Below are 25,955 nucleotides of genomic sequence, written 5' to 3'. Positions count from 1 at the left end.
CTGGGAACTGCTGGCCTATGAAAGCAAAGAGAAATTCTAGGGATTCAGAGACATTCAGAAATAAGAGTAAGAGTTTTTCCTTTATTATAGTTAATTCAAGACTACCATTATAAGTTTTCTGTTATTTAAAAATCTCTAAATTCTGGATTTTGTCACATTAATACAAATTTTCAGTGGTTCTGATATGATTTAACAGTAGAATTTCATATAATCTTAGATTCACCATTCTGTTAGGAGTTGGGGAAAAAATTAAAAATCCAGAGAGTCAACGGATATACTGAATTTTTTCAGAACACTTAATTTGGAGCCATTATTTTGAAATCACTTCTTGCTTTGTCCGTAGCATTTTAATTGTTTATGGCATGTCCCTGTATCAGCAGCCAAATTTCCCTTGAGCTGGACTTTGGCTTCAGCGACCTCTACAAAATCAGTCATAGTATATTATACCTTGAATATAGCTCTTTTCTGAAAATTACTGTCTCTGCGGTTGAGCAAATATTTTTTATCTTGGTTCTTAGTCTCGTTTGCTTTTATGAGAGTGTGCCTCTCTCAGTGGGCCCCTAAGCATTCTTCACATAGGACATCACTACAACTGGCTCCTAAAAGAGGCTATCTCCTTAGACTGGCTTTCAAATTTCAAATAATTATCTCCTTTAGGGAGATTTTTAGAGTCTTTCCATTCCTCCCTCCTCTTTCTGTTTAGCTCTTGTTCATTCATATAAAACTAAATTTGTATATACTTGAAGTGGCATTCAGATCATGAAAAACTGATGAGTATTTGGGACTCAGATTTATAAAATGAGAGCAGAATTCAAATAATAGAAGTTTCTGAATATAGTTCATTGAAATCTTTAAAACGATATGCCTTCAATTCTTTATGAGAGAAAAGAAATAGCCAAATTTGTTTTAGCTAGGTTTGGTAATTTCAGTTGCTGTAACAATCTCTAGAATCTCAGTGGTATATCACAATGAAATCTTATTTCTTCCTTATATAAATTCTTGGGGTTTGCCAGATGGTTGTGCCATGACTTCCAGAAGCCAGGCTCTTCCATCTGGGGGCTGTATCTCTCTCTCATTCTTTGGAGTCCTGGTTGGGGGAATTCTGAATACTCCCTTTTCACCTTATTTGTTCTAATACGTCCTGCAGGTACTGCCTCCCCAAAAGGACTGGCTTCATTTGCAAGGTAGTGTGGAAAATTTCCACTTTTTCAGAGGTTTTATTTTTTTAAAAAAATGACACCTTCATTGAGATATAATTCATGTACCATATATTCACCATTTTAAAGTCTACAGTTCAGTAGTTTTTAGTTATATTCACAGAGTTGTACAACCATCACCACAATTTAAGTCGGATCATTTTTGTCACTCCAAAAAGAAACCCCATACTTCTTCACAACCGCTCTCCATTCCCCTTCTCACCAGCCTTTGGCAACCACTAACCTACTTTCTGTTTCTATGTATTTGCCTATTCTGGACATTTTATGTAAATGGAGTCATACAATATGTTTTTTTGTGACTGGCTTCTTTCATTTAACATATTTTCAAGGTTTATCCATGTTGTGGTATGTATCACTAAACTGCATTCTTTCTTATGGCAGAATAATATTCCATTGTATGGATAGGCCACATTTTGCTCATTCATTCAATTGATAGACATTGGGATTGTTTCCACTTCTTAGCTACTATAAATAATGCTGCTATGAACATTTGTGTGCAAGTTTTTGTATGGACATAATATTTTTATTTCTCTTGGGCATATATATAGGAGTGGAATTGCTGGGTCATATGGTAACTATATCAAAATTTTTGAGGATCTGCCAAGTTGTTTTCCAAAGCAGGTGCACCATTTTACAATCTCACCAGCAACAATGAGGGTTTAAAGGTTTAAGTTTTAACTCACTATATACTCCAACAAAGACAAGCCCACATATTTTTTAAATTTGCATTTCACATTTCATTATCCTGGGCCATTTTGCACTTTCTAAAGCAAAGACACAAAATTTCTTCTCTTTACTGTGACATTAAATGAGATGATACTCCAATAGTTTCCTATTTTATTTATTCCAGCCAAGGAGAGATGACAGAAGCAATTAAATACTTGAAAAAAGTTGTGAAAATTGCAAGAAACAATTTTCAAAGACAAGATGTTGTGAGAGCAAGTACAATGCTTGGGGATATCTACAATGAAAAAGTGAGTATATGTGTTTCTTTCTTGTAGGAAGAAATTTTCAGAGTTTTAAAATTCTATTCCCATTTGACTCTCACCTTCCCATAATATTTTATGCAGAACGATCCCAGGACCACAGGGTTTGGTTAATGCACTGGGCATTTACTTCCTCTTCTTCCAGGACCTGAGTGCCATCTTGGGCACAGTCACCACGAGCTGCTAAAACTGATTCATATCTTCACAACTAGTGAAGATTCTAAGTGGTTTTGGATTTGAAGAGCAATTAAAACATTTCAACTCAAAGACTATCATTATAATGGTTGGCTCTTAGCTACTGACACTAACATTCATCTCCCTTGCTCCAAATTCTCATTTCATTAATTCAGCTGTGATGTCCCTGTTAGGTCCTTCAGGAGAAGAAAGGACAATCCCAAGAGCAATTCTGAAGGAAATACAGAATTCTAGCATCAGACCAGTTATGTGAAAGAAAAGAGAAAGAAGAGAAAGTCTAAAATAAAAGGATGTTATTCAAGAGGCCATTACTAGTGAAATGAATTGGTCATAACGCATTGATCTTTTGATTTATTTCTCCTGAGTTTGCTTTCATTACCCAGATTTTTCTTTAAGAAACAGTATAAAAGAGGCTTTTTACTCTAGTTATAATTGCTGTTTAGATAATGAATAGGATCTATCATTTTTGAGGACAGTTTCATTCTTAAACTATGTTTCTACACCTTGTCTTAGTCTTTTTTGAGAGGTTGTATATGTAGTGATTAAAGGCACTAATTCTAATACTAAAGTGGTGAAAAGCCTACTTCTTTCACTTATAAGATCTGTGGCCTACGACAAGTTACTTATCTTCTAGGTGCCTCAATTTTCTCCCCTCATAAGGTGGTAGTGAGGAATGAGTTAATGAATGTAAAGCAGTTACAATAGCATGTGGCAGGGGAAGCAAGTACCAGCTCTATAAGCCATTATTATTCTGTACACCTTTATGAGGTATCATACAATCCCCCTTTTCCCTAGGCTCAGAGGGTTTAAGAAACCTACCCCAGGCCTCCACGTTTCTAGGTGGCAGTGGTATTCAAACACATATTCTAAACCACTACAGTCTTTTGTTTGCCACATAATTGACCGATGATTTCAGAATTATTTAGGCTTTTTTTTTTTAAGGAAATAGAGTTTGAAATTAATCCAAATGAATGAAACTACCATCTTTTATTCCTGCCATGGGAAGCATGCTTTCAAACAGGGTATCTGATTTCTTTTTACACCCCTCTCTCTCACTGACCCTGGCTCATTTGCTTCCTCTCTCCTGTTATCCACTATCATCAACCCCCCTTTTTCTCTTGACTGTCACTCTCCTTCTTTTCTCCTCCCCTACATGCCTTGCTCTTCTTTCCTGCCCCTGTTTTTCTGGTCTGCTCTCACCCTTGGTGGTCCTTTCCCTCTGATCTCCCCAACTTTTTTACCCCTCTTTCTTTGTGCCTCTCCCACCTGTCACCTCAGGTCTCTCTCTCTCTCACCATGTGCCCCTTCTGCTGCCCCATCTCTGTGGTATGACTCTACTCTGGTGACTCCTCTCTCCTGGATCTTGTTTGTGCTTTTGTTTCCTTTTTGGGATAACATGCTGAAAAATAGACAAAACTCATGTCCTTGTGAGGTGGGCAGTCTAATGGGAGCTTATTCTGAGTAGCAGAATTGGCATTCCTAGTTATACATACCTTTTAAAAGGATTGTTCTTCAAAACAGAAGTGTCAAAAACACAAATTGCTTTACCCTACCACCAAACAATACCTAGAACTTAGTGTGTTAGCATAATACAAAAATTAAGTATCAGCCTATATTCTCCTAATTACGGAAAGCGTAAGGAAAATAAAACAATAAACCCTTCTGAGGGGTAATTTTTATATTTGCATTTTTTGAGCTTTTTTGCCAAGAGTTGTATCTCATCAGTCTGTATTTTATTCTCTGGTTATTAATTCTTAAAGAAGAGTCTAAAGCTAGAGACATGAATACTATCCAAAGGCAATGTCAATTACCAAAAGTTAATTTTTTACCATTTTGTCCCAATTTGAATATAAAATTTGGAGGATTCCAGGTATTCATGCTATCTACAAATACATATGCCTTCAAATGCACAAGTTGATTCATGTATCTTAGTGATTCTTTATATTTTAATGGAATTAAAAGGTTACTGATAAATAGTTAGTATTTTTTAATAGTTTTTTTTTTTTTTTTGAGAGAGAGAGCATGGCAGGGGGAGGGGCAGAAGGAGAGGGAGAGAGAGAATCTCAAGTAGGCTCCATGTTCAGTGCAGATCCTGATGCAGGGCTCGATTTCACGAGCTGAGATCATGACCTGATCTGAAATCAAGAGCTGGATGCTTAACTGACTGAGCCACCCAGGTGCCCCTTAAATATAGAATACTGTAACAATTTTATGACATCACAGACTTCAAAACAAAACTTGATTTATTACTAAAATTGTTAATGTTCTATTCAATTTTTGTGCATTACTGTGATTCTTTGTGGACACTTTCTCAAGTCAAAAAATCTATTGATTACTTCTCAGGCTGACTGAATTGTTAAATCATGACCAAGAGTGTGAATTGAAAGCATATAACAGCATTTGGGGGGTGGTTTGGGGACCCCAAGGGCTCCCGCAGTCTCGGCCCATCATCTCTGGGTTCACTGCTCAGCTGGATGCGAGGAGGCTGCACCAATTTCAGAAAGAGATGCTTCTGTGGAAAGAATTATTAAGCTACCCTTATTTAGAAATGAAGACACTGAATCAGTGGAATTATAAGCATTTCCTTTACCAACCTATACATCCAATGTCATAGAGACTCATTTAAAATCTACTGCACAGAAAAGATGGTGGAGGAATAGGGGACCCTATTCCAACCAGTCTCCTGAATTATTTTTTTTTTTTTAAAGATTTTATTTATTTATTTGCGAGACAGAGAGAATGAGAGAGAAAGCACATGAGATGGGGGGAGGGTCAGAGGGAGAAGCAGACTCCCCACTGAGCAGGGAGCCCGATGCGGGACTCGATCCAGGGACTCCAGGATCATGACCTGAGCCGAAGGCAGTCGCTTAAACCAACTGAGCCACCCAGGCGCCCCAGTCTCCTGAATTAAACTGGATATCTACCAGACCACTCTGAATACCCACGAAATCAGCCTGAGATGTAAGAAGATATATCTGGATCTCTACAAACAGAATATCACAGGCTGTTGGTTTTGAGGTATGAAGCAGGGAGCCATGATTCTGCGGGCATTTATCAGAAGATAAATGGAAGGGGGAGGGAGCCATGGGGATCCTGCACTGCCAGTTGGCGAAAGCCTCTTGCTCTGGGGACAGGGCACAGACTCGCAGACCAGTAGCGGCAGGGAAAGGATTTTAGGGCAGCCCCCTGGACTGAAACCTGGAGCAGTGGGGCCGTGCATGCAAACGGGGGGCAGCTGGCAGTTTTAGAAGCACAAAGGACAGAGACATCCCTAGACCTGGAACTAAGGGCTGGGAGTGCTGCTGAGGGGCACACAACTCAGGATGCTGCAGTTTTTAGCAGCACAGACAGAAATGGAGATAGTGTGGCCTGGAGAACTCACCGAAGAACAGACTGCAATCTCTCTGTTCTGAGGCAGAGGGTTGGAAACGGTTTCTTCTGTTCTGACTCTTGGAAGAGACACAGAAAGCCACCAGGGAAAGCCACCAGAGAACAAAAGCCCCCCAAAACCAGTTTTTGCTGAGCCCATCCCCTCCCACAGGGAGCAGGGCCACTCTGCCCAAACAGGGTTGCCTTAGTAATAGCATGGCAGGGCCCACCCCCAGAAGACAGGTTGGGAGAACAAGAAGCCAACAACCCTAAGGTCCCTGTAAAACAGGTATATCTTGCTTGGGTTGTGGTCAATAATTTGGACTCTGTACATTCCCTCAACCACCCCTCAACAGAATGACTAGGAGGAGGAACCCCCAAAATAGGAAAGACTCAGAGACTGTGACTTCTGCCACAGATTTACAAATGGATACAAATATAACCAAGATGTTGGAAATGGACTTCAGAGTAACAGTTATGAAGACGATAGCTAGAATGGAGAAATCGATTAATGGCAACATAGAGTCTCTAAGGGCAGAAGTGAAAGCTGAACTGGCAGAACTTAAAAATGCTATCAATGAGATCCAATGTAATCTAGATATTCTAACAGCTAGGGTAAACGAGGAAGACTAACAAATTAGTGATCTAGAAGACAAACTGATAGAAAAGAAGGAAAAAAAGGAGGCCTGCGAGAAACAGCTTAAAATCCATGAAAACAGAATTAGGGAAATAAGTGGCGCCATGAAACGTTCCAATGTCAGAATTATTGGGATCCCTGAGCGGGTGGAGAGAGAGGGAGAGGACTAGAAGATATATTTGAGCAAATCATAGCTGAGAATTTCCCTAATCTGGGGAATGAAACAAACATTCGTGTCCTAGAGGCAGAGAGGACCCCTCCCAAGATCAAGGAAAACACACCAATGCCCCGGCATGTAATAGTAAAACTTGCAAATCTTAGAACCAAGGAAACTATCTTAAGGGCAGTAAGGGGGAAGAGATTCCTTACATACAGAGAGAGGAACATCAGAATAACATCAGACCTATCCACAGAGACCTGGCAAGCCAGAAAGGGCTAGCAAGACGTAATTAGGGTACTAACTGGGAAGAACATGCAGCCAAGAATACTTTATCTGGCAAGGCTGTCATTTAGAATGGATGGAGAGAGGCAGAGCTTCCAAGACTGGCAGAAACTGAAAGAATATGTGACCACTAAGCCAACCCTGCGAGAAATATTAAGGGGGGTTTCTATAAAAGAAGAAAGACCCCAAGAGTAATATAGAACAGAAATTTACAGAGACAATCTATAGAAACAAGGACTTCACAGGCAACATGATGACAATAAATTCATATCTTTCAATAATCACTCTCAACGTGAATGACCAAATGCTCCCATAAAATGGCACAGGGTTGCAGATTGGATAAAAAGACAGAACCCATCCATATGCTGTCTACAAGAGACTCATTTTGAACCTAAAGATACATCCAGACTGAAAGTTGAAGGGATGGAGATCTATCTTCCATGCCAACAGACCTCAAAAGAAAGCTGGGGTAACAATTCTTCTATCAGACAAATTAGATTTTAAGCTAAAGACTGTAGTTAGAGACAGAGAAGGACACTATATCATTCTCAAAGGGTCTATCCAACAAGAAGGTCTAACAATTGTAAATATCTATGCCCCCAACATGGGAGCAGCCAACTACATAAACCAACGGTTAACCAAAATAAAGAGTCATATTGATAATAATATGTTAACTGTAGGAGACTTTAATACTCCACTCTCAGCAATAGACAGATCATCTAAGCAGAAAATCAACAAAGAAACAAGAGCTTTGAATGACACACTGGACCAGATGGACCTCATAGATATATACAGAACATTCCACCCTAAAACAACAGAATACTCATTCTTCTCGAGTGCACATGAAACTTCCTCCAGAATAGACCACATACTGGGTCACAAATCAGGTCTCAACTGATACCAAAAGATTGAGATTATTCCCTGCATATTCTCAGACCATAATGCTTTAAAACTGGAACTCAACTGAAAGAAAAAATTTGGAAGAAATTCAAACACTTGGAAACTAAAGACCACTCTGCTCAAGAATGTTTGGGTCAACCAGGAAATCAAAGAACTTAAACAATTCATGGAAACCAATGAGAACGAAAACACATCGGTCCAAAACCTATGGAATACTGCAAAGGTGGTCCTAAGGGGGAAATACATAGCCATCCAAGCCTCACTCAAAAAAATAGAAAAATCCCGAATTCACCAACTAACTTTACACCTTAACGAACTGGAGAAAAAGCAACAAACAATGCCTAAGCCACACATTAGAAGAGAAATAACTAAGATTAGAGCAGAGATCAATGAATTACAAACCAGAAACACAGTAGATCAGATCAACGAAACTAGAAGCTGATTTTTTGAACGAATTAATAAGATCGATAAACCACTGGCCAGACTTATCCAAAAGAAAAGAGGAAGGACCAAAATTAATAAAATTATGAATGAAAGGGGAGAGATCACGACTAACACCAAGGAAATAGAAACAATTATTAGAAATTATTATCAACAGTTATATGCCAAAAAATTAAGCAACCTGGAAGAAATGGATGCCTTCCTGGAAACCTATAAACTACCAAGACTGAAACAGGAAGAAACTGACAACCTGAGTAAACCAATAACCACTAACAAGATTGAAGCAGTGATCAAAAACCTCCCCAAAAACAAGAGTCCAGGGCCTGATGGAGTCCCTGGGGAATTCTACCAAATATTCAAAGAAGAAATAATACCTATTCTCCTGAAGCTGTTTCAAAAATAGAAACAGAGGAAAGCTTCCAGACTCATTCTATGAGGCCAGCATTACCTTAATCCCCAAACCAGGCAAAGACCCCATCAAAAAGGAGAATTTCAGACTGATATCCCTTATGAATATGGATTCCAAAATTCTCAACAAAATCCTAGGTAATAGGACCCAACAATACATTAAAAGGATCATCCATCATGACCAAGTGGGATTTATCCCTGGGATGTAAGGGTGGTTCAACATTTGCAAATCAATCAATGTGATAGAACACATTAATAAGAGGAGTGAGAATAACCATATGGTCCTCTCAATTGTTGCAGAAAAAGCATTTGCCAAATACATCATCCTTTCCTGATTAAAATTCTTCAGAGTTTATGGATAGAGGGAACATTCCTCAAGTTCATAAAATCCATCTATTAAAAAACCCACAGCGAACATCATCCTCAATGGGGAAAAGCTGAGAGCCTTTCCCTTAAGATCAGGAACATGACAAGGATGCCCACTCTCACCACTATTGTTCAACATAGTACTGGAAGTCCTAACAACAGCAATCAGACAACAAAAAGAAATAAAAGGTATTCAAATTGGCAAAGATGAAGTCAAATTCTCTGTCTTCACAGATGACATGATACTTTATGTGGAAAATCCAAAAGACTCCACCCCCAAATTACTAGAACTCATACAGCAATTCAGTAATGAGGCAGGATACAAAATAGATGCGCAGAAATCAGTTACTTTCTTATACACTAACAATGCAACTGTAGAAAGAAAAAGTAGAGAAACAATTCCATTTACAATAGCACCAAAAACATAAGATACCTCAGAATAAACCTAACTAAAGAGGCAAAGGATCTATACTCTAGGAACTACACAGAAGACTCATGAAAGAAATTGAAGAAAACACAAAAAGATGGAAAGACATTCCATGCTCATGGATCAGAAGAATAAACATTGTTAAAATGTCTATGCTCCCCAGAGCAATCTATACTTTCAATGCCAACCCAATCAAAATTCCAATGACATTTTTCAAAGTGCTGGAACAATCAATCCTAAAATTTGTATGGAATCAGAAAAGACCCCAAATCACCAAGGAAATGTTTAAAAAGAGAAAGCTGGGGTCATCACGTTGCCTGATTCCAAGCTACATTACAAAACTGTGATCAACAAGACAGCATGGTACTGGCACAAAAACAGACATATAGACCAATGGAACAGAATAGAGAGCCCAGATATGGACCCTCAACTCTATGGTCAAATAATATTCAACAAAGCGGGAAAAAAAATATGCAATGGAAAAAAGACAGTCTTCAATAAACGGTGCTGGGAAAATTGGGTAGCTATATACAGAAGAGTGAAACTCGACCATTCTCTAACACCATACACAAAGATAAACTCAAAATGGATGAAAGACCTCAGTGTGAGACAGGAATCCATCAAAATCCTAGAGGAGAACATAGGCAGTAACCTCTTTGACATTGGCCACAGCAACTTCTTTCAAGATACATCTCCAAAAGCAAGTGAAACAAAAGTGAAAATGAACTTTTGGGACTTCATCAAGATAAAATGCTTCTGCACAGCAAAGGAAACACTCAACAAAACAAAGAAGCAACCCACAGAATGGGAGAAGATATTTGCAAATGAACTACAGACAAAGCGCTGATTTCCAAGATCTATGCAGAACTTCTCAAACTCAACACCCAAAAAAACAAATAATCAAGTCAGAAAATGGGCAGAAGACATGAACAGACACTTCTCAAAAGAAGACATACAAATGGCTAACAGACACATGAAAAAGTGTTCATCATTAACCATCAGGGAATTCAAATCAAAACCACATTGAGATACCACCTTACACCAGTTAGAATGGCAAAAATTGACAAGGCAAGAAACAACAAATGTTGGAGAGGTTGTGGAGAAAGGGGAACCCACTTATACTGTTGCTGGGAATGCAAGTTCATACAGCCACCTTGGAAAACATTGTGGAGGTGCCTCAAAAATTTAAAAATAGAGCTACCCTATGACCCAGCAATTTCACTACTGGGTATTGACCCCAAAGACACAGATGTAGTGAAAAGAAGGGCCATATGCACCTCAATGTTTATAGCAGGATTGTCCGCAATAGCCAAACTGTAGAAAGAGCCAAGATGCCCTTCAACAGATGAGTGGATAAAGAAAATGTGGTCCAGAGGAGGAGCAAAATGGCAGAGGAGTAGGAGACCTAAATTTCGTCTGGTCCCAGGAATTCAGCTAGATAGGGATCAAACCATTCTGAACACCTATGAACTCAACAGGAGATCGAAGAAAAGAATAGCAGCAACTCTCTGAACAGAAAAGCAACCACTTTCTGGAAGGTCTCTTCTAACTTGTTTAGTGTATATTTCTCTGGGGTCGTTGTTACCCTGTTAGCATTTTGTTTTCTCATTCATCTATTCTCCTCTGGACAAAATGACAAGATGGAAAAAATCACCTCACAAAAAAGAACAAAAGGCATTAGCAACTGCCAGCGACCTAATCAACACGGACATTAGTAAGATGTCGGAACTAGAGTTCAGAATGACGATTTTGAAGATACTAGCTGGGCCTGAAAAAAGCACGGAAGATATTAGAGAAACCCTTTCTGGAGAAATAAAGAAACTAAAATCTAACCAAGTCAAAATCAAAAAGGTTATTAATGAGGTGCAATAAAAAAATGGGGGCTCTAGCTGCTAGGATAAATGAGGCAGAAGAGAGAATTAGTGATATAGAAGACCAAATGATGGAAAATAAAGAAGCTGAGAAAAAGACAGATAAACAACTACTGGATCAAGAGGGCAGAATTCAAGAGATAAGTGATACTATAATCATAAGATTATGATTTTGTCATAGACAAATTTGTCATAGACAAATGACAATTTTGTCATAAGACAAAAAAATATTAGAATAATTGGGATCCCAGAAGAAGAAAGAGAAAGAGGGGCAGAAGGTATATTGGAGCAAATTATAGCAGAGAACTTCCCTAATTTGGGGAAGGAAACAGGTATCAAAATCCAGGAGGCACAGAGAACCCCCCTCAAAATCAATAAAAATAGGTCAACACCCCGACATCTAATAGTAAAACTTACAAGTCTCAGAGACAAAGAGAAAATCCTGCAAGCAGCTCAGGAGAAGAGATCTGTAACCTACAATGGTAGAAACATTAGATTGGCAACAGACCTATCCACACAGACCTGGCAGGCCAGAAAGGACTGGCATGATATATTCAGAGCACGAAATGAGAAAAATATGCAGCCAAGAATACTATATCCAGCTAGGCTGTCATTGAAAATAGGAGAGATAAAAAGCTTCCAGGACAAACAAAAATTAAAGGAATTTGCAAACACGAAACCAGCCCTCCAAGAAATATTGAAAGGGGTCCTCTAAGCAAAGAGAAAGCCTAAAAGTAACAGAGACCAGAAAGGAACACAGAGAATATACAGTAACAGTCACCTTACAGGCAATACAATGGCACTAAATTCATATCTTTCATAATTACCCTGAATGTAAATGGGCTAAATGCCCCAATCAAAAGACACAGGCTATCAGATTGGATAAAAAAAAAAAAAAAAAAACAAGACCCATCATTATGCTGTCTGCCAGAGACTCATTTTAGACCCAAAGACACCCCCAGATTGAAAGTGAGGGGGTGGAAAACCATTTACCATGCTAATGGACACCAGAAGAAAGCTGGGGTGGCAATCCTTATATCAGACAAATAAGATTTTAAACCAAAGACTGTAATAAGAATGAGGAAGGACACTATATCATACGTAAAGTGTCTATCCAATAAGAATATCTAACAATTGTAAATATCAATGCCCCTAACATGGAAGCAGCCAATTATATAAGGCAATTAATAACAAAAGAAAAGAAACACATCAACAACAATACAATAATAGTGGCGGACTTTAACACCCCCCTCACTGAAATGGACAGATCATCTAAGCAAAAGATCAATAAGGAAATACTTTAAATGACGCCCTGGACCAAATGGACTTCACAGATATATTCAGAACATTCCATCCCAAAGCAGTGGAATACACATTCTTCTCTAGTGCCCGTGGAACATTCTCCAGAATAGATCACATTCTAGGTCACAAATCAGGTCTCAACCGGGACCAAAAGATTGGGATTATTCCCTGCATATTTTCAGACCACAATGTTTGAAACTAGAACTGAATCACAAGAGGAAAGTCAGAAAGAACTCAAATACATAGAGGCTAAAGAGCATCCTACTAAAGAATGAATGGGTCAACCAGGAAATTAAAGAAGAATTTTAAAAATTCATGGAAACAAATGAAAATGAAAACACAACTGTTCAAAATCTTTGGGATGCAGCAAAGGCAGTCCTAAGAGGAAAGTCTATAGCAATACAAGCCTTTCTCAAGAAACAAGAAAGGTCTCAAATACACAACCTAACCCTACACCTAAAGGCGCTGGAGAAAGAATAGCAAACAAAGCCTAAACCCAACAGGAGAAGAGAAATAATAAAGATCAGAGCAGAAATCAATGAACTAGAAACCAAAAGAACAGTAGAATAGATCAACAAAACTAGGAGCTGGTTCTTTGAAAGAATTAACAAGATTGATAAACCCCTGGCCAGACTTATCAAAAAGAAAAGAGAAATGACCCAATAAATAAAATCATGAAGTGAAAGAGGAGAGATCACAACCAACACCAAAGTAATACAAATAATTATAAGAACATACTATGAGCAACTCTATGCCAGCAAATTAGATAATCTGGAAGAAATGGGTGCATTCCTAGAGAAGTATCAACTACCAAAACTGAACCAGGAAGAAATAGAAAACCTGAGCAGACCTATAACCACTAAGGAAATTGAAGCAGTCATCAAAAATCTCCCAACAAACAAAAGCCCAGGGCCAGATGGCTTCCCAGGGGAATTCTACCAAACATTTAAAGAAGAATGAATACCTATTCTTCTGAAACTGTTCTAAAAAATAGAAATGGAAGGAAAACTTCCAAATGCATTTAATGAGGCCAGCATTACCTTGATCCCAAAACCAGACAAAGACCCCATCAAAAAGGAGAATTACAGACCAATATCCTTGATGAACATGGATGCAAAAATTCTCACCAAAATACCAGCCATTAGGATCCAACAGTACATTAAAAGGATTATTCACCACGACCAAGTGGGATTTATCCCTGGGCTGCAAAGTTGGCTCAACATCCGCAAATCAATCAATGTGATACAATACATTAATGAAAGAACAAGAACCATAGGATCCTCATAATAGATGCAGAAAAAGCATTTGACAGAGTATAGCATCCTTTCTTGATCAAAACTCTTCAGAGTATAGGGATAGAGGGTACATACCTCAATATCATAAAAGCCATCTATGAAAAACCCACAGCAAATATCATTCTCAATGGGGAAAAACTGAGAGCTTTCCCACTAAGGTCAGGAACACAGCAGGGACATCCACTATCACCACTGTTCATCAACATAGTATTAGAAGTCCTAGCCACAGCAATCAGACAACAAAAAGAAATAAAAGCAATCCAAATTGGCAAAGAAGAACTCAAACTCTCACTCTTTGCAGATGATATGATACTTTATGTAGAAATCCCAAAAGACTTCACCCCAAAAGTGCTAGAACTCATACAGGAATTCAGTAAAGTGGCAGGACATTAAATCAATTCACAGAAATCAGTGACATGCCTATACACCAACAACAAGATAGAAGAAAGAGAAATTAAGGAGTCAATCCCATTTACAATTGCACCCAAAACCATAAGATACCTAGGAATAAATCTAACCAAAGTAGCAAAGAATCTATACCCAGAGAACTATAAAATACTCATGAGAGAAATTGAGGAAGACACAAAGAAATGGAAAAATGTTCCATGCTCATGGATTGGAAGAACAAATATTGTGAAAATATCTATGCTACCCAGAGCAATCTACACATTTTAATGCAATCACTATCAAAATACCATCTACTTTTTTCAAAGAAATGGAACAATAATCCTAAAATTTGTATGGAACCAGAAAAGACCCTGAATAGCCAGAGGAATATTGAAAAAGAAAAGCAAAGCCGGTGGCATCCCAATTCCAGACTTCAAGCTCTATTACAAAGCTGTCATCATCAAGACAGTATGGTACTGGCACAAAAACAGACACATAGATCAATGGAACAGAATAGAGAGCCCAGAAATGGACCCTCAACTCTCTGGTCAGCTAATCTTCGACAAAGCAGGAAAGAATGTCCAGTGGAAAAAAGACAGTCTCTTCAACAAATGGTGTTGGAAAAATTGGACAGCCCCATGCAGAAGAATGAAACTGGACCATTTCCTTACACCATACACAAAAATAGACTCCAAATGGTTGAAAGACCTAAATGTGAGACAGGAGTCCATCAACATCCTAAAGGAGAACACAGGCAGCAACTTCTTTGACCTCAGCCACAGGAACTTTTTCCTAGAAACATCGCTAAAGGCAAGGGAAACAAGGGCAAAAATGAACTATGGAGACTTTATCAAGATAAAAAGCTTTTGCACGGCAAAAGAAACAGTCAACAAAACCAAAAGACAACCGACAGAATGGGAGAAGATATTTGCAAATGACATATCAGATAAAGGGCTAGTATCCAAAATCTATAAAGAACTTATCAAACTCAACACCCAAAGAACAAATAATCCAATCAAGAAATGGGCAGAAGACATGAACAGACATTTTTCCAAAGAAGACAGCCAAATGGCCAACAGACCCATGAAAAAGTGCTCAACATCACCTCGGCATCAGGGAAATCCAAATCAAAACCTCAATGAGATACCACCTCACACCAGTCAGAATGGCTAAAAGTAACAAGTCAGGAAATGACAGATGGCGGGGATGTGGAGAAAGGGGAACCCTCCTACACTGTTGGTGGGAATGCAAGCTGGTGCAGCCACTCTGGAAAACAGTATGGAGGTTCCTCAAACAGTTGAAAATAGAGCTACCCTACGATCCAGCAGTTGCACTACTGGGTATTTACCCCAAAGGTACAAATGTCAGTATCCGAAGGGGTACGTGCACCCCGATGTTTATAGCAGCAAAGTCCATAATAGCCAAACTATGGAAAGATCCAAGATGTCCATCGACAGATGAATGGATAAAGAAGATGTGCTATACACACACACACATACACACACACACACACACACACACACACACACACACACACACACACAAAATGGAATATTATGTAGCCATCAAAAGGAATGAAATCTTGCCATTTGCAACGACGTGCATGGAACTGGAGGGTATTATGCTGAGCGAAATTAGTCAATCAGAGAAAGACATGTATCATATGACCTCACTGATATGAGGAATTCTTAATCTCAGGAAACAAACTGAGGGTTGCTGGAGTGTTGGGGGGTGGGAGGGATGGGTTGGCTGGGGGATAGACATTGGGGAGGGGATGTGCTATGGTGAGCGCTCTGAATTGTGTAAGACTGATGCATCACAAACCTGTACCTCTGAAACAAATAATACATTATATGTTAAAAAAAAAAAAAAGAAGAAGGAGAAGAAGATAGCAGGAGGGGAAGAATGAAGGGGGGAAAATCAGAGGGGGAGACGAACCATGAGAGACGATGGACTCTGAGAAACAAACTGAGGGTTCTAGAGGGGAGAAGGGTGGGGGGATGGGTTAGCCTGGTGATGGGTATTAAGGAGGGCACGTTCTGCATGGAGCACTGGGTGTTATACGCAAACAATGAACCATGGAACACTACATCAAAAACTAATGATGTAATGTATGGTGATTAACATAATATTTAAAAAAATAAATAAGTAAACAAATCATATGATAAAAAAAATGCTATGGAGAAAAATTTAAAAAAAAGAAATTCCAAACTTCGATTTCACTTTTGTACAATGATTTTGAAAACTTGTTATGAACCTTTAAAAGCAAATCTAATATTCCTGGTACTTGTCAGTCTACCTTTCAGGGCCTCTACAAACTGCCCTCATCCTCTCTTTTCTGGCTTCATACTATTCAGGCAATGTGTTCTAATTGTATTCTTTACAATCATTTCTAAGAAATATTATTATAAGACCACAATTATAAGACTGTATTTGGAAAAATATTAGAATTAACTGTTTTCTCTAGTTATTACAGTGTTGTTATAATTAAAGATAGCACATCTTTAAAATATCATTTATTCTAATTAGTTTACCTTTTACCATATAATCATAGAAGATGGGCCACCCATCTCACCCTCCTGATGTGATCTTTTGATAAAAATATATAATTAATATAAAGTAGTCAGAATTCTTTAGGGGAAATAACTAGATATAAACCCTTTATGAGATTTATTATTCCCCAATAAGATCAGATAATAATCACATAGTTAAAACAATGATAGTGGTGCCTGGGTGGCTTAGTCAATTAAGCGTCTGCCTTTGGCTCAGGTCATGATCTCAGGGTCCTGGGATCCAGCACTGTGTCAGGCTCCCTGCTCAGTGGGGAGTCTGCTTCTCCCTCTCCCTCTGTTCCTTTCCCCTGCTCATTCTCAATTTTCTCTCTCTCAAATAAATAATTAAAATTTTTTTAAAAATTAAAAATTAAAAAAAAATAAAACAATGATAGTTCCAGACTAAAATAGTAAAGAAAATGTGTAAAAAATGGTTTTTCCTTAGTGCTAGGAATATGTTCATTTATTTTTGAGCTTGCTCATTGGATAGAGTGACGTTTTAGACACACTTAGAAGGATCTGCTAAGAATCAGGAAAATGCCTGAAAATTCTAAATTATAGTGTAATAATGCAAGCTCTGTTTTAAGGTCTACGATGTCATCAAGATCCTGTCCTGAAATTGTCTCCTAAATGCTTACCAGTGATATTTATAACACTAAACAAAGTTCTCTTTTCCAATAAGATGAATTCATGAAGTGATTAATTCACTCATATATTCTCAAATTCGTATTTAAGATTGTCAAGATTAATTCCTAGAATCTTCTGCATTTTATAATAGGATAGGGATTAACTGATAACAGAATTGAACTGTAGAACACTGGACAGAAACTTTGGAGAAGAGATTAGATTTAGATATTAAATTCTTTAAGAATTTAGAATATAGAAATGCAATACATGTTAATGAAATCTCATTCCAAAATGGTATGTATAAAAATGTTTGCATCTGAGAAGAATTAATGTATTTCCTTAATAGTGTTTTAAACCAGAGAAATTTAGGTTAATACCAGTTTTATGGCAGTTGTGTCTGTGTCTAACAATTGAATGCTAGGCTCAATTTGCAGGAAGAATAATTATATGTAATTATAATTAAATAATTATGAATAATTATAATGCTCCTATTGTAGAGGGGAAAACACTTGTTAAAAAATATATAAATTTTAGGCACAGTAAATTCCATTAACTGCTGAATCCCCACTGCCTGGCATGGAGCTTGGTACTTAGTAGTTGCCTGATGAATACGTTAATTCTAACATAATAATATATGAAATAATTCTGGAAATTTAAATATATGTCCACTTATTAAGGTCCCTAATTTCCTAATTAAGATTTTCATCTAAAACAATAAATAGCTACTACTATGAAGTATAATTAGAACACTAATCAGATATTTATACTTCTCTGTTTTTAAAAATAGAAATGTGTGGTCTAGTCACATATGTTCATTTATTTTGTCCTATATCTTTGATGTTTAGCAGAATAATCCAAAATATTAACTAGTTTTATTTTCATCTTCAATATTTATAGTGTTTCTCAATTATATGATTTACTTATCGTACAAATGTCCTTGATACCATTTTATTTTTTCTAATTAAGCAACCGTATTCTCATATAAGTTCTGTGTTTTACACTTTGAAACAAAAGAAAGAATTGTTCACCTCAACAAACTAAAATTATTATTGATAAAATATAGAGGGACTGTGTTTAAATTCGTAAGTTTAAATGGAATGAACAATTTGAGTAAAGAGTTCACTAAACCCTCCTTGTAGGCCTATAACATAGTATTATACTGCTTATGTATGTAACATAACTGTCACACAAGCCCTATATCTCCCCTCCTCATCTTCTAGCAACTTTTGTATCCAATCAGTTTGCTGTCTGAATGCCATGACTATAAAGAGATGCATGGAGTTGAGTATGCATTTTGCCCGTACTGGTATATGGTATAAGGCCATTTCAGTGGTGTTTGTATTACTAGTTCCTTCTAGTCGTGAGAAAATAATTTGAAAACTTATAATAAAATATTCTCTCTTGTAAAGGTTTCTTCTCAAAAGTGTGTGCATGCATGTTTTCGTGTGTATGAACAAGAGAGAGAGGAAGGAGAGGAGAGAGGAGGGAGGGGGAGAGGAAAGGAGACTTACAAGTCAGTGAAGAGAGGAAACTTTTTTCCCTAGAGCCTTAAAAGTATAGGCTCAATCCTGAAAATGATAGCCTCCATTGAGGAAAGCTTTTTCACGAGGATTTTAAGAAAATTTGGAGGGTGGCAAAAGATAGTTTCTTTCCTGAGGCTCAATTTCATTATTTGTAGAATAAGAATAGTATTTCCTCACAGGATGACTTACAAAAGTTAGTGACATAATACATGAAGTACTTAGTACTGGCCCTTTGAAAGCTGTTGTGGACAATAGCTTGTAGGAGGATAGGAGAGTATGACCCAAAAAGCCCACAAAACCCAAAAAACAAAAAACCACCTTGAATTTTTGCAATGAAATGTTGCAAAGAACTTAGAGAAGAAATGAACATTTAAATGAGTTGTGCTAGTGCCATTGGGATCATTATTTCTCAGGAATCTTGAATACCTCCAATGTTCTTAGTCAAAAAAGACCTAAGCACATGGGGGAAACAAGAGCGATAACCAAATCAGCAGATAAATACATCTATTTTCAGTGGCCACTGATTAAACAGATTGGCTGAAAATGATCTCTTGCTGTGACTAAAAACAACAACTAGTTAAAAATGCTGTATTAGGTAAATCCAGTGCTACAAGTAGGAAAATTACATCCAAATCAATGTGAATTAGGTCACTCTTTCCCAGACTTCTTTTTGCTACCATGTATCAGGTTGAACTATCTGAAAATGCTTAACATTTGACCATTTTTAATCCAAAAATACCTTGTTTCATATAATTCAATTTAGTAGATAAAACTTTTTTAGTATCCTAGCTTCAAGATATTGTATGGTTAGTAATCACAACTTTTTAAAAGAATCTTATTCTAATAGAGACCCTGCCAGCCATCTTTCTTCTAGAAGATGAATGCTGTAACTATCGAAAGGTAAGTGTGGTGCATACCAAGGTGAGCAGATATGTGGAAGGATAGAACCAAAAATTAAGAAAAAATTATTTCTCTTACATTTTTAGGGATACTACAACAAAGCTTCGCAATACTTTCAGCAAGCTTTTGACACAACACCAGGGCTAACAAACTTGCGTGAAATGGATGAAATGAAAGTTCATTATGGAATAGCAAAAGCTCATCAGATAATGCTGACCGTTAATAATTACATCGAGTCTGAAGATCTCACCAGCCTTGACTACCTGCTGTCATGGAAGGAGAATAGAGGCAGCATTGTATGTGATCCAACTATTGGTAAGACTTTGGTTTTTGAAAACACTTTAGTTTTTGTGTCATTCTTAATGGCTGCATGAATGATTTTGATTTTATTGGTAATTTTAATTTTATTTATTCTTTACTACATAAATATTGGATGTGCCTTCATGTTGTATTGTATCTTTGATGATAAGGAAAACATAAAATGTGGTAATGATTAGTTGAACTTGACAAATCACCATCCTCATGTTTTTTTTCAGTTGCCTTAAATATTCAGCAACATGCACTGATCAGCTAGCTGTAAGGAATGTGAGATAAGTTTATGGGTTTTTAAAAAAATGTTCAGTGTTGTACCCTATTGACAAGAACAAGTCACAGATGCTAGTTCACAGATGCTAATTAGTATTATACTCTTACTTTGCTGATGGTAGTAAATTTTCCTACTACTTGATCAATTCAAGTTAGAATATTTAGAAAAATGTAATATTAATGTAATATTAATTTCTCTTAACTCCACTTCTTTTCTTATATACCTTTTCTTGTGATAAGTAGTCAAAATAGTCAATTAAAAACAAATAACTAGAGGTGATGTGAGGGTCACTTTTATGTGTCAACTTGACTAGGCTCCCGTCGTCAGTTAAGAACTTTAGAATAGGATTTTTAAAATTTTTTACAATACTGCCTATGACAGACCCTTGGGTTGCATAATTGTTGGTAAATCAAACTTTTTAAAGCAAAATATTTTAGGGATGTTTGGAGATAGCGCAAATGGAATCATGGGTAAAATTCTGTTATGTAAAGAAGCATCTCCTGCTTGGAACTCTTTTTTTTTTCCCCCTTAGATCATTTAGAGGAAACAATAAAGCTCTTTGGCTTTTATTTTCTCCATAGAATAAATAGTAAATAACAGTAAATTGGGCACAAAGGAATTTTATTGCTTCTTTTACATTAGTAGAATACCACTTCTCAGTGTCTGTCCTCTAGTTATGAAATAAGTAAAGGTCTCATTCCAAATATATGTACAAGATAAAGTCTTAAAAAATAGATGCCTTGTTGAATTTCAATGTGCTCAAGTGCCCGACAAATATTTACAGGTAACTATTAACTAACCACTCTTAGATAATATTTTGCTCACTTCAGGATGTTGTGTTGTCATATATTTGAGAGCTTGTTCTGTAGTTTTGAGTTATCTTCCTTTACTCCCTCATGTTGTCTGCCCAGGAGATAAAGCAGAGGAAATACGACCCATCTATCTATTACATTACTTCTTCTGATAAAAGGTTTATAGAGAATAAGTTGGGCTACTCACTTTTTCAGATTTACCTGGATAAGCTCTAACCATCACCCTAATCACCATGAAAAAAAATACTCCTCAAAACTAGAGAAGCTAGTTTTTTCTATTTGCTGCAATCCTGTTTGGTGTTTTTCAAAAATTTCCTTTGTTTTTCTTCACTCTACAAAGCTATTTATTTTTCTATTCTTTTAACATTTTTCCTCATTTTTGGTGAGGGTGTTTTGTGTTCCGAAGGGCTTAGGAGCAAAGCAAAACAATGCATTTCAAAATATTATTCAGACAGTAAAAACTCAGCTATTCATATGGTGGAGAAGATTAAATTCTCTGAAATGCTATAAAGGTACACCCCCTTCCTGATTCATTTGACCGAGATTAGAAATATATACATGGATGAGCTATGTCGTTATAACAGTGAAGAAGAATAATCTTTCAGATTCAAATATAAATGAGAAGTTAGTTCTTCTACTACTAGCATGTTTAACATTTTTAGTGGTAGTTGTTCTATTTGGAAATAAGACCTGTAGGACATTATCAAACATACTTGCTTGTTTACATGGACCTATTTTAGTTCAAAACACACCAAAATGTGCTTTTTAAATGTTTCAAAGTGTTTCTTAAACTACAACTCTTTATTATTCTATCTTTGCTCTCCTTCAAAACCTTCACTGGATCCCTACTGCCTACAGATTATGTACAAACTTCTTAATGTTTTTTGACCACCTCCCTTCCCCTGGCTACGCCCTAGCACCCCAGATACACACAACATACACTAATATCACCTTACTTCCAACTCCGGTCCCGTCCAGGGAAATCTTACTGGTCTTGCAAGGTCCTTCTCAAATGTTGAAATCCTCCCTGATCCCCCTCTTACTTGACTGTTGTCTCTTCTCTGTTCCCACATTGAATGTCATTCATTTCTCTCCAAGAACTTTTCACTGGTCATTTTCTACATCCTATCATGGCTATTTCTGTAATTGCCTTATCTGCCCAGTGAGAGTATGTGTCTTGAAAACAGATTCTGATTTTTGGTGTTTCCTGCAAAAGAAGGCACATGCCTAACATCTGCTAAGTACCAAGTAAATATTCGTCAAATTAAATAGAATTCAAAATGAGTATGTACGTCCTAGCCATGAGTAAGTTTGCACTAACCACTTTTTAAAACAGGATTCATAGTTCCATGCCTCCTTGGAAAAACAACAACAACAAAACAACTATGATCCAAAACTGTGTTTTGATTACCATGCGGTTATCACACGAATGCAGGAAAACACCAAGTGTGATGGTGACAAAATGAAGAAATGCAGAAATATTACTTGGAAATCTGAGCAGCTTTTAGGTTTTCAAATTTTGCCTTTCTTCTCTGAAGAGGAATCTTTAATCTTGCCATTGAGGGGTCCCATGTATTCCCCCAAAAAAAAGCATATCAAAAATTTGAAAGCTACATTATAAAAGCTGTGCAGTTATCTTCACCTCTGAGACTCACATCCTCCAAACAAATCATTAGCTAACAGAGCAGGCAATATTCTTTTAAGCAGAGGAACATGACCCCCTAAGGGAATAGAGCAGTGAGAGCACTCAGGTCTCTAGATAAAATGGAACAGTGATTCACCAGCAATCATCTTTCCTCTTTGTACCTTTCAGAGGGAACACAGCAAATATAGGAACTTTCTTTTTTTTAATTTTTTTAAAGATTTTATTTATTTATTAGAGAGAGAGCGAGAGAGAAACAGCATGAGAGGGGAGAGGGTCAGAGGGAGAAGCAGGCTCCCCGCTGAGCCGGGAGCCCGATGTGGGACTCGATCCCAGGACTCCGGGATCATGACCTGAGCCTAAAGCAGTCGCTTAACCAACTGAGCCACCCAGGCGCCCCAATATAGGAACTTTCATACCATTCTAATACTCTCAGATATGGTTGGAATGATTTCATATTCCTCCTTTCCTTTCCAATAGTAAATGAAGAGTAGATTCTCCTCCCAAATTTAGGAATTTAGGAGGAATTCAAATTTATTGCAGTTCAAGAAAATTATTCAAGCCTGAAACAACAGAAATTGGTTGGCTCTTGAAGGATTAAGGGCCTATGAATTTCTGCTGATTTCTCCAGAAGAGAGTTTATTTTTTCTGCTAGAACTATTATGTCTCCAATCATGAAATTTATTTATTTCTGAATGAAAAGCTAATTCATCTTGCCTTATGGAGATTATAGACCCAGATGTGGAACAGTGACAGAGAGGCAAAGCTTTTCTTGTGCAACTTAAGAGAACTGTTAACTTAGAAATGTAATTACAGCCATTTCAGTGCCAACGTGGTTAACCACTTCATTGATAATATCAGTAACATGGTTTTAAGGCACATTCTTATTGTAGCCAAATGTAAATTATATCAGAGAAATAGGATGCATATCCTGAGTATGGAAATAGATGAATAAATACACTGGCTCGTCAGTAAAGACACTGTTTTCTACAAAATGACATGCCAAGGTTTCCTTGAGTACCAGAAATACCACTCTCGTTTTATGTATCATTTAATACTCTTTTTTTTTTAAAGATTTTATTTATTTGTCAGAGAGAGAGAGAGAGAGCAAGCACAAGCAGGGGGAGTGGCAGGCAGAGGCAGAGGGAGAAGCAGGCTTCCCACTGAGCAGGGAGCCCGATGTGGGGCTCGATCCCAGGACCCCGGGATCATGACGTGAGCCGAAGGCAGATGCCTAACCAACTGAGCCACTCAGGCATCCCGAATCATTTAATATTCTTAAAAGAAAACAATCAAGACCACGAATTTGTCTCTCCACCCTTGGTTTGTGTGGGTTTAATGTCAAGTCATCGGTTCAGTGTGGAGCCACGTTTTCCCACCCTGTTCTTTGCTTGTATTTTTTATTCATGACCTCAGCCCTTTTAATGAATGTGAAAAATCCACATTCATGAGTGAGCCTCATGTTCTATTATACTTTGATCAGCTACTTCAGTTAAAAAACTCTAACAATGAGGAGAAAGTTCTGAAATTAACTCCAGTGTTAGCCCTCCTGTGTTAAAACCAGCAAGCAGGTTTTATAGCGTCTTATTGTCACAGAGCTAACCTCTGTCTCTAATAATGTGTTCAAAAACATGACACATAAAAAGAAGATTCTGGTGAAAAATCTGACTGAATCAAAGCTCACCCTACTGGCATTTTGGGTAACTGAGGGAGGGTGTTATGCAAAAGTCCAGTGACCTGGGTTCTAATACCATATTGAGCCCTAATTAGCTTTGTGACTTTGGGCAAAGATTTCAGTTCAAGTCTCTCTATCTGAGGTTCAAAACAGATCATTAATAAGATTTCTCTGGAACTGACAACGGTTCCTCAGTAGGAGCATCTTCTAAATAAATATGGTATTTTGTAGTCCTTAAGAGTTCAATCTAGATTTTCAGGAGCATTTTATTTATTGTTTTTCCCCCCAAATACTTTGTTTCCACAAAAGGGAATTTTATTATGGTTCTTATTATTATTACTATTTTAACATATCAAACAGCTGCAAAATGCCAGATATAAATATTTGATCTTTCTGCTAGAATTTATAATAAAGGAGTTTCTAGCTATCTGCTGTCATATGCGGTTTGACCTGTGCCTTGCGGGCATTGTTGAAGTTGCTAAACCTAGTGCACTATTTCATCTGCAGACTTCAATCCCTCCTCCTGTTTTCAACCCTGTGTTATGCTTCCCCTCAGCATTTCCTCAACCCCTACCTTTTCCCCACTGTTCCTGGGGCCTCTGATTCAAGAAGATGCCTTGTCCTCTATTTATTACTACCCCTTCTTCGTGCAGTTGTGTTTATATCTGTCTCTGCCTTCCTCAGTCGGGTACCACTCATACAGCCTCTTTCTGTCTTCTGAAAATGAGTTAAAATCTTCTTGAACTTTTTTGAGTTTTATGGAATCATGAAATTATTGAGCTGTGTGGTAACAAAGAAATAACTTGGTCCACATTTTTTTTTTATTTTCAAATGCCCTCAGGTCCAGGAACATGCAGTTATGCAAAAATCTGAAAGACAAAATAGAACTATAACCTAGTTTTCTAGAATTCTAGTTCAGGGATTCTCTCCATGTGTTGCACTTTTTTACAATAACACTTTATATTTAGTAGAAGCCACGTCAAACATTTTAAAAGATTACAATTTAATTAAAATCTGGATAAAAATATTCATGGTGCAAAGAAACAAGTGTGACTCTATTTCTGGCCAAGATGGAGTAACAGGGAAAAGATTTACCCACCTGTGTTAAAAAACTATATATATATATAAAACAAATGTTTGCAGAGATTGGACAACAGGCAACGCAGGTCAGTGATCCTTGAGAAAGATTATGAACACTAGAAATCAATCTGATTAAACTGATTCACACCATATAATGAATGACTCAAAGTGCTTTAACCTACTCAGAGCGATTAAGATTTTTTTAAACATTGGAAGATTACCTATTGCCAGAATTTAGGACATTTGTAATATAGTGTATTGAGAAAATCGTTCGGGCAGTGTGGGACAAAATAATTGTGGATAATGAGGCCAACA

General features: G+C 37.3%; 1 protein-coding gene across 2 annotated transcripts in view; it reads left to right on the top strand.

The window, feature by feature from the left end:
- Window positions 1-25,955, top strand: part of TTC29 (tetratricopeptide repeat domain 29) — a 253,933-nt gene that overhangs the window by 143,042 nt on the left and 84,936 nt on the right. For both annotated transcript variants that reach the window (XR_003520533.1, XM_027597408.2), the window contains exons 10-11: window positions 2,068-2,191; window positions 19,932-20,160. Coding sequence is in view for 1 of the 2 variants with exons in the window: in XM_027597408.2 (XP_027453209.1) it covers window positions 2,068-2,191; window positions 19,932-20,160 (353 nt within the window). In the remaining variant the exon portion in view is untranslated. The remainder of the gene's footprint in view (window positions 1-2,067; window positions 2,192-19,931; window positions 20,161-25,955) is intronic.

Source organism: Zalophus californianus, chromosome 2 (genome assembly GCF_009762305.2).
Source record: "Zalophus californianus isolate mZalCal1 chromosome 2, mZalCal1.pri.v2, whole genome shotgun sequence".
Taxonomy (NCBI): Eukaryota; Metazoa; Chordata; class Mammalia; order Carnivora; family Otariidae; genus Zalophus; species Zalophus californianus.
Note: the sequence above shows the minus strand (reverse complement) of the source record. Positions and strands in the feature narration are given on the sequence as shown.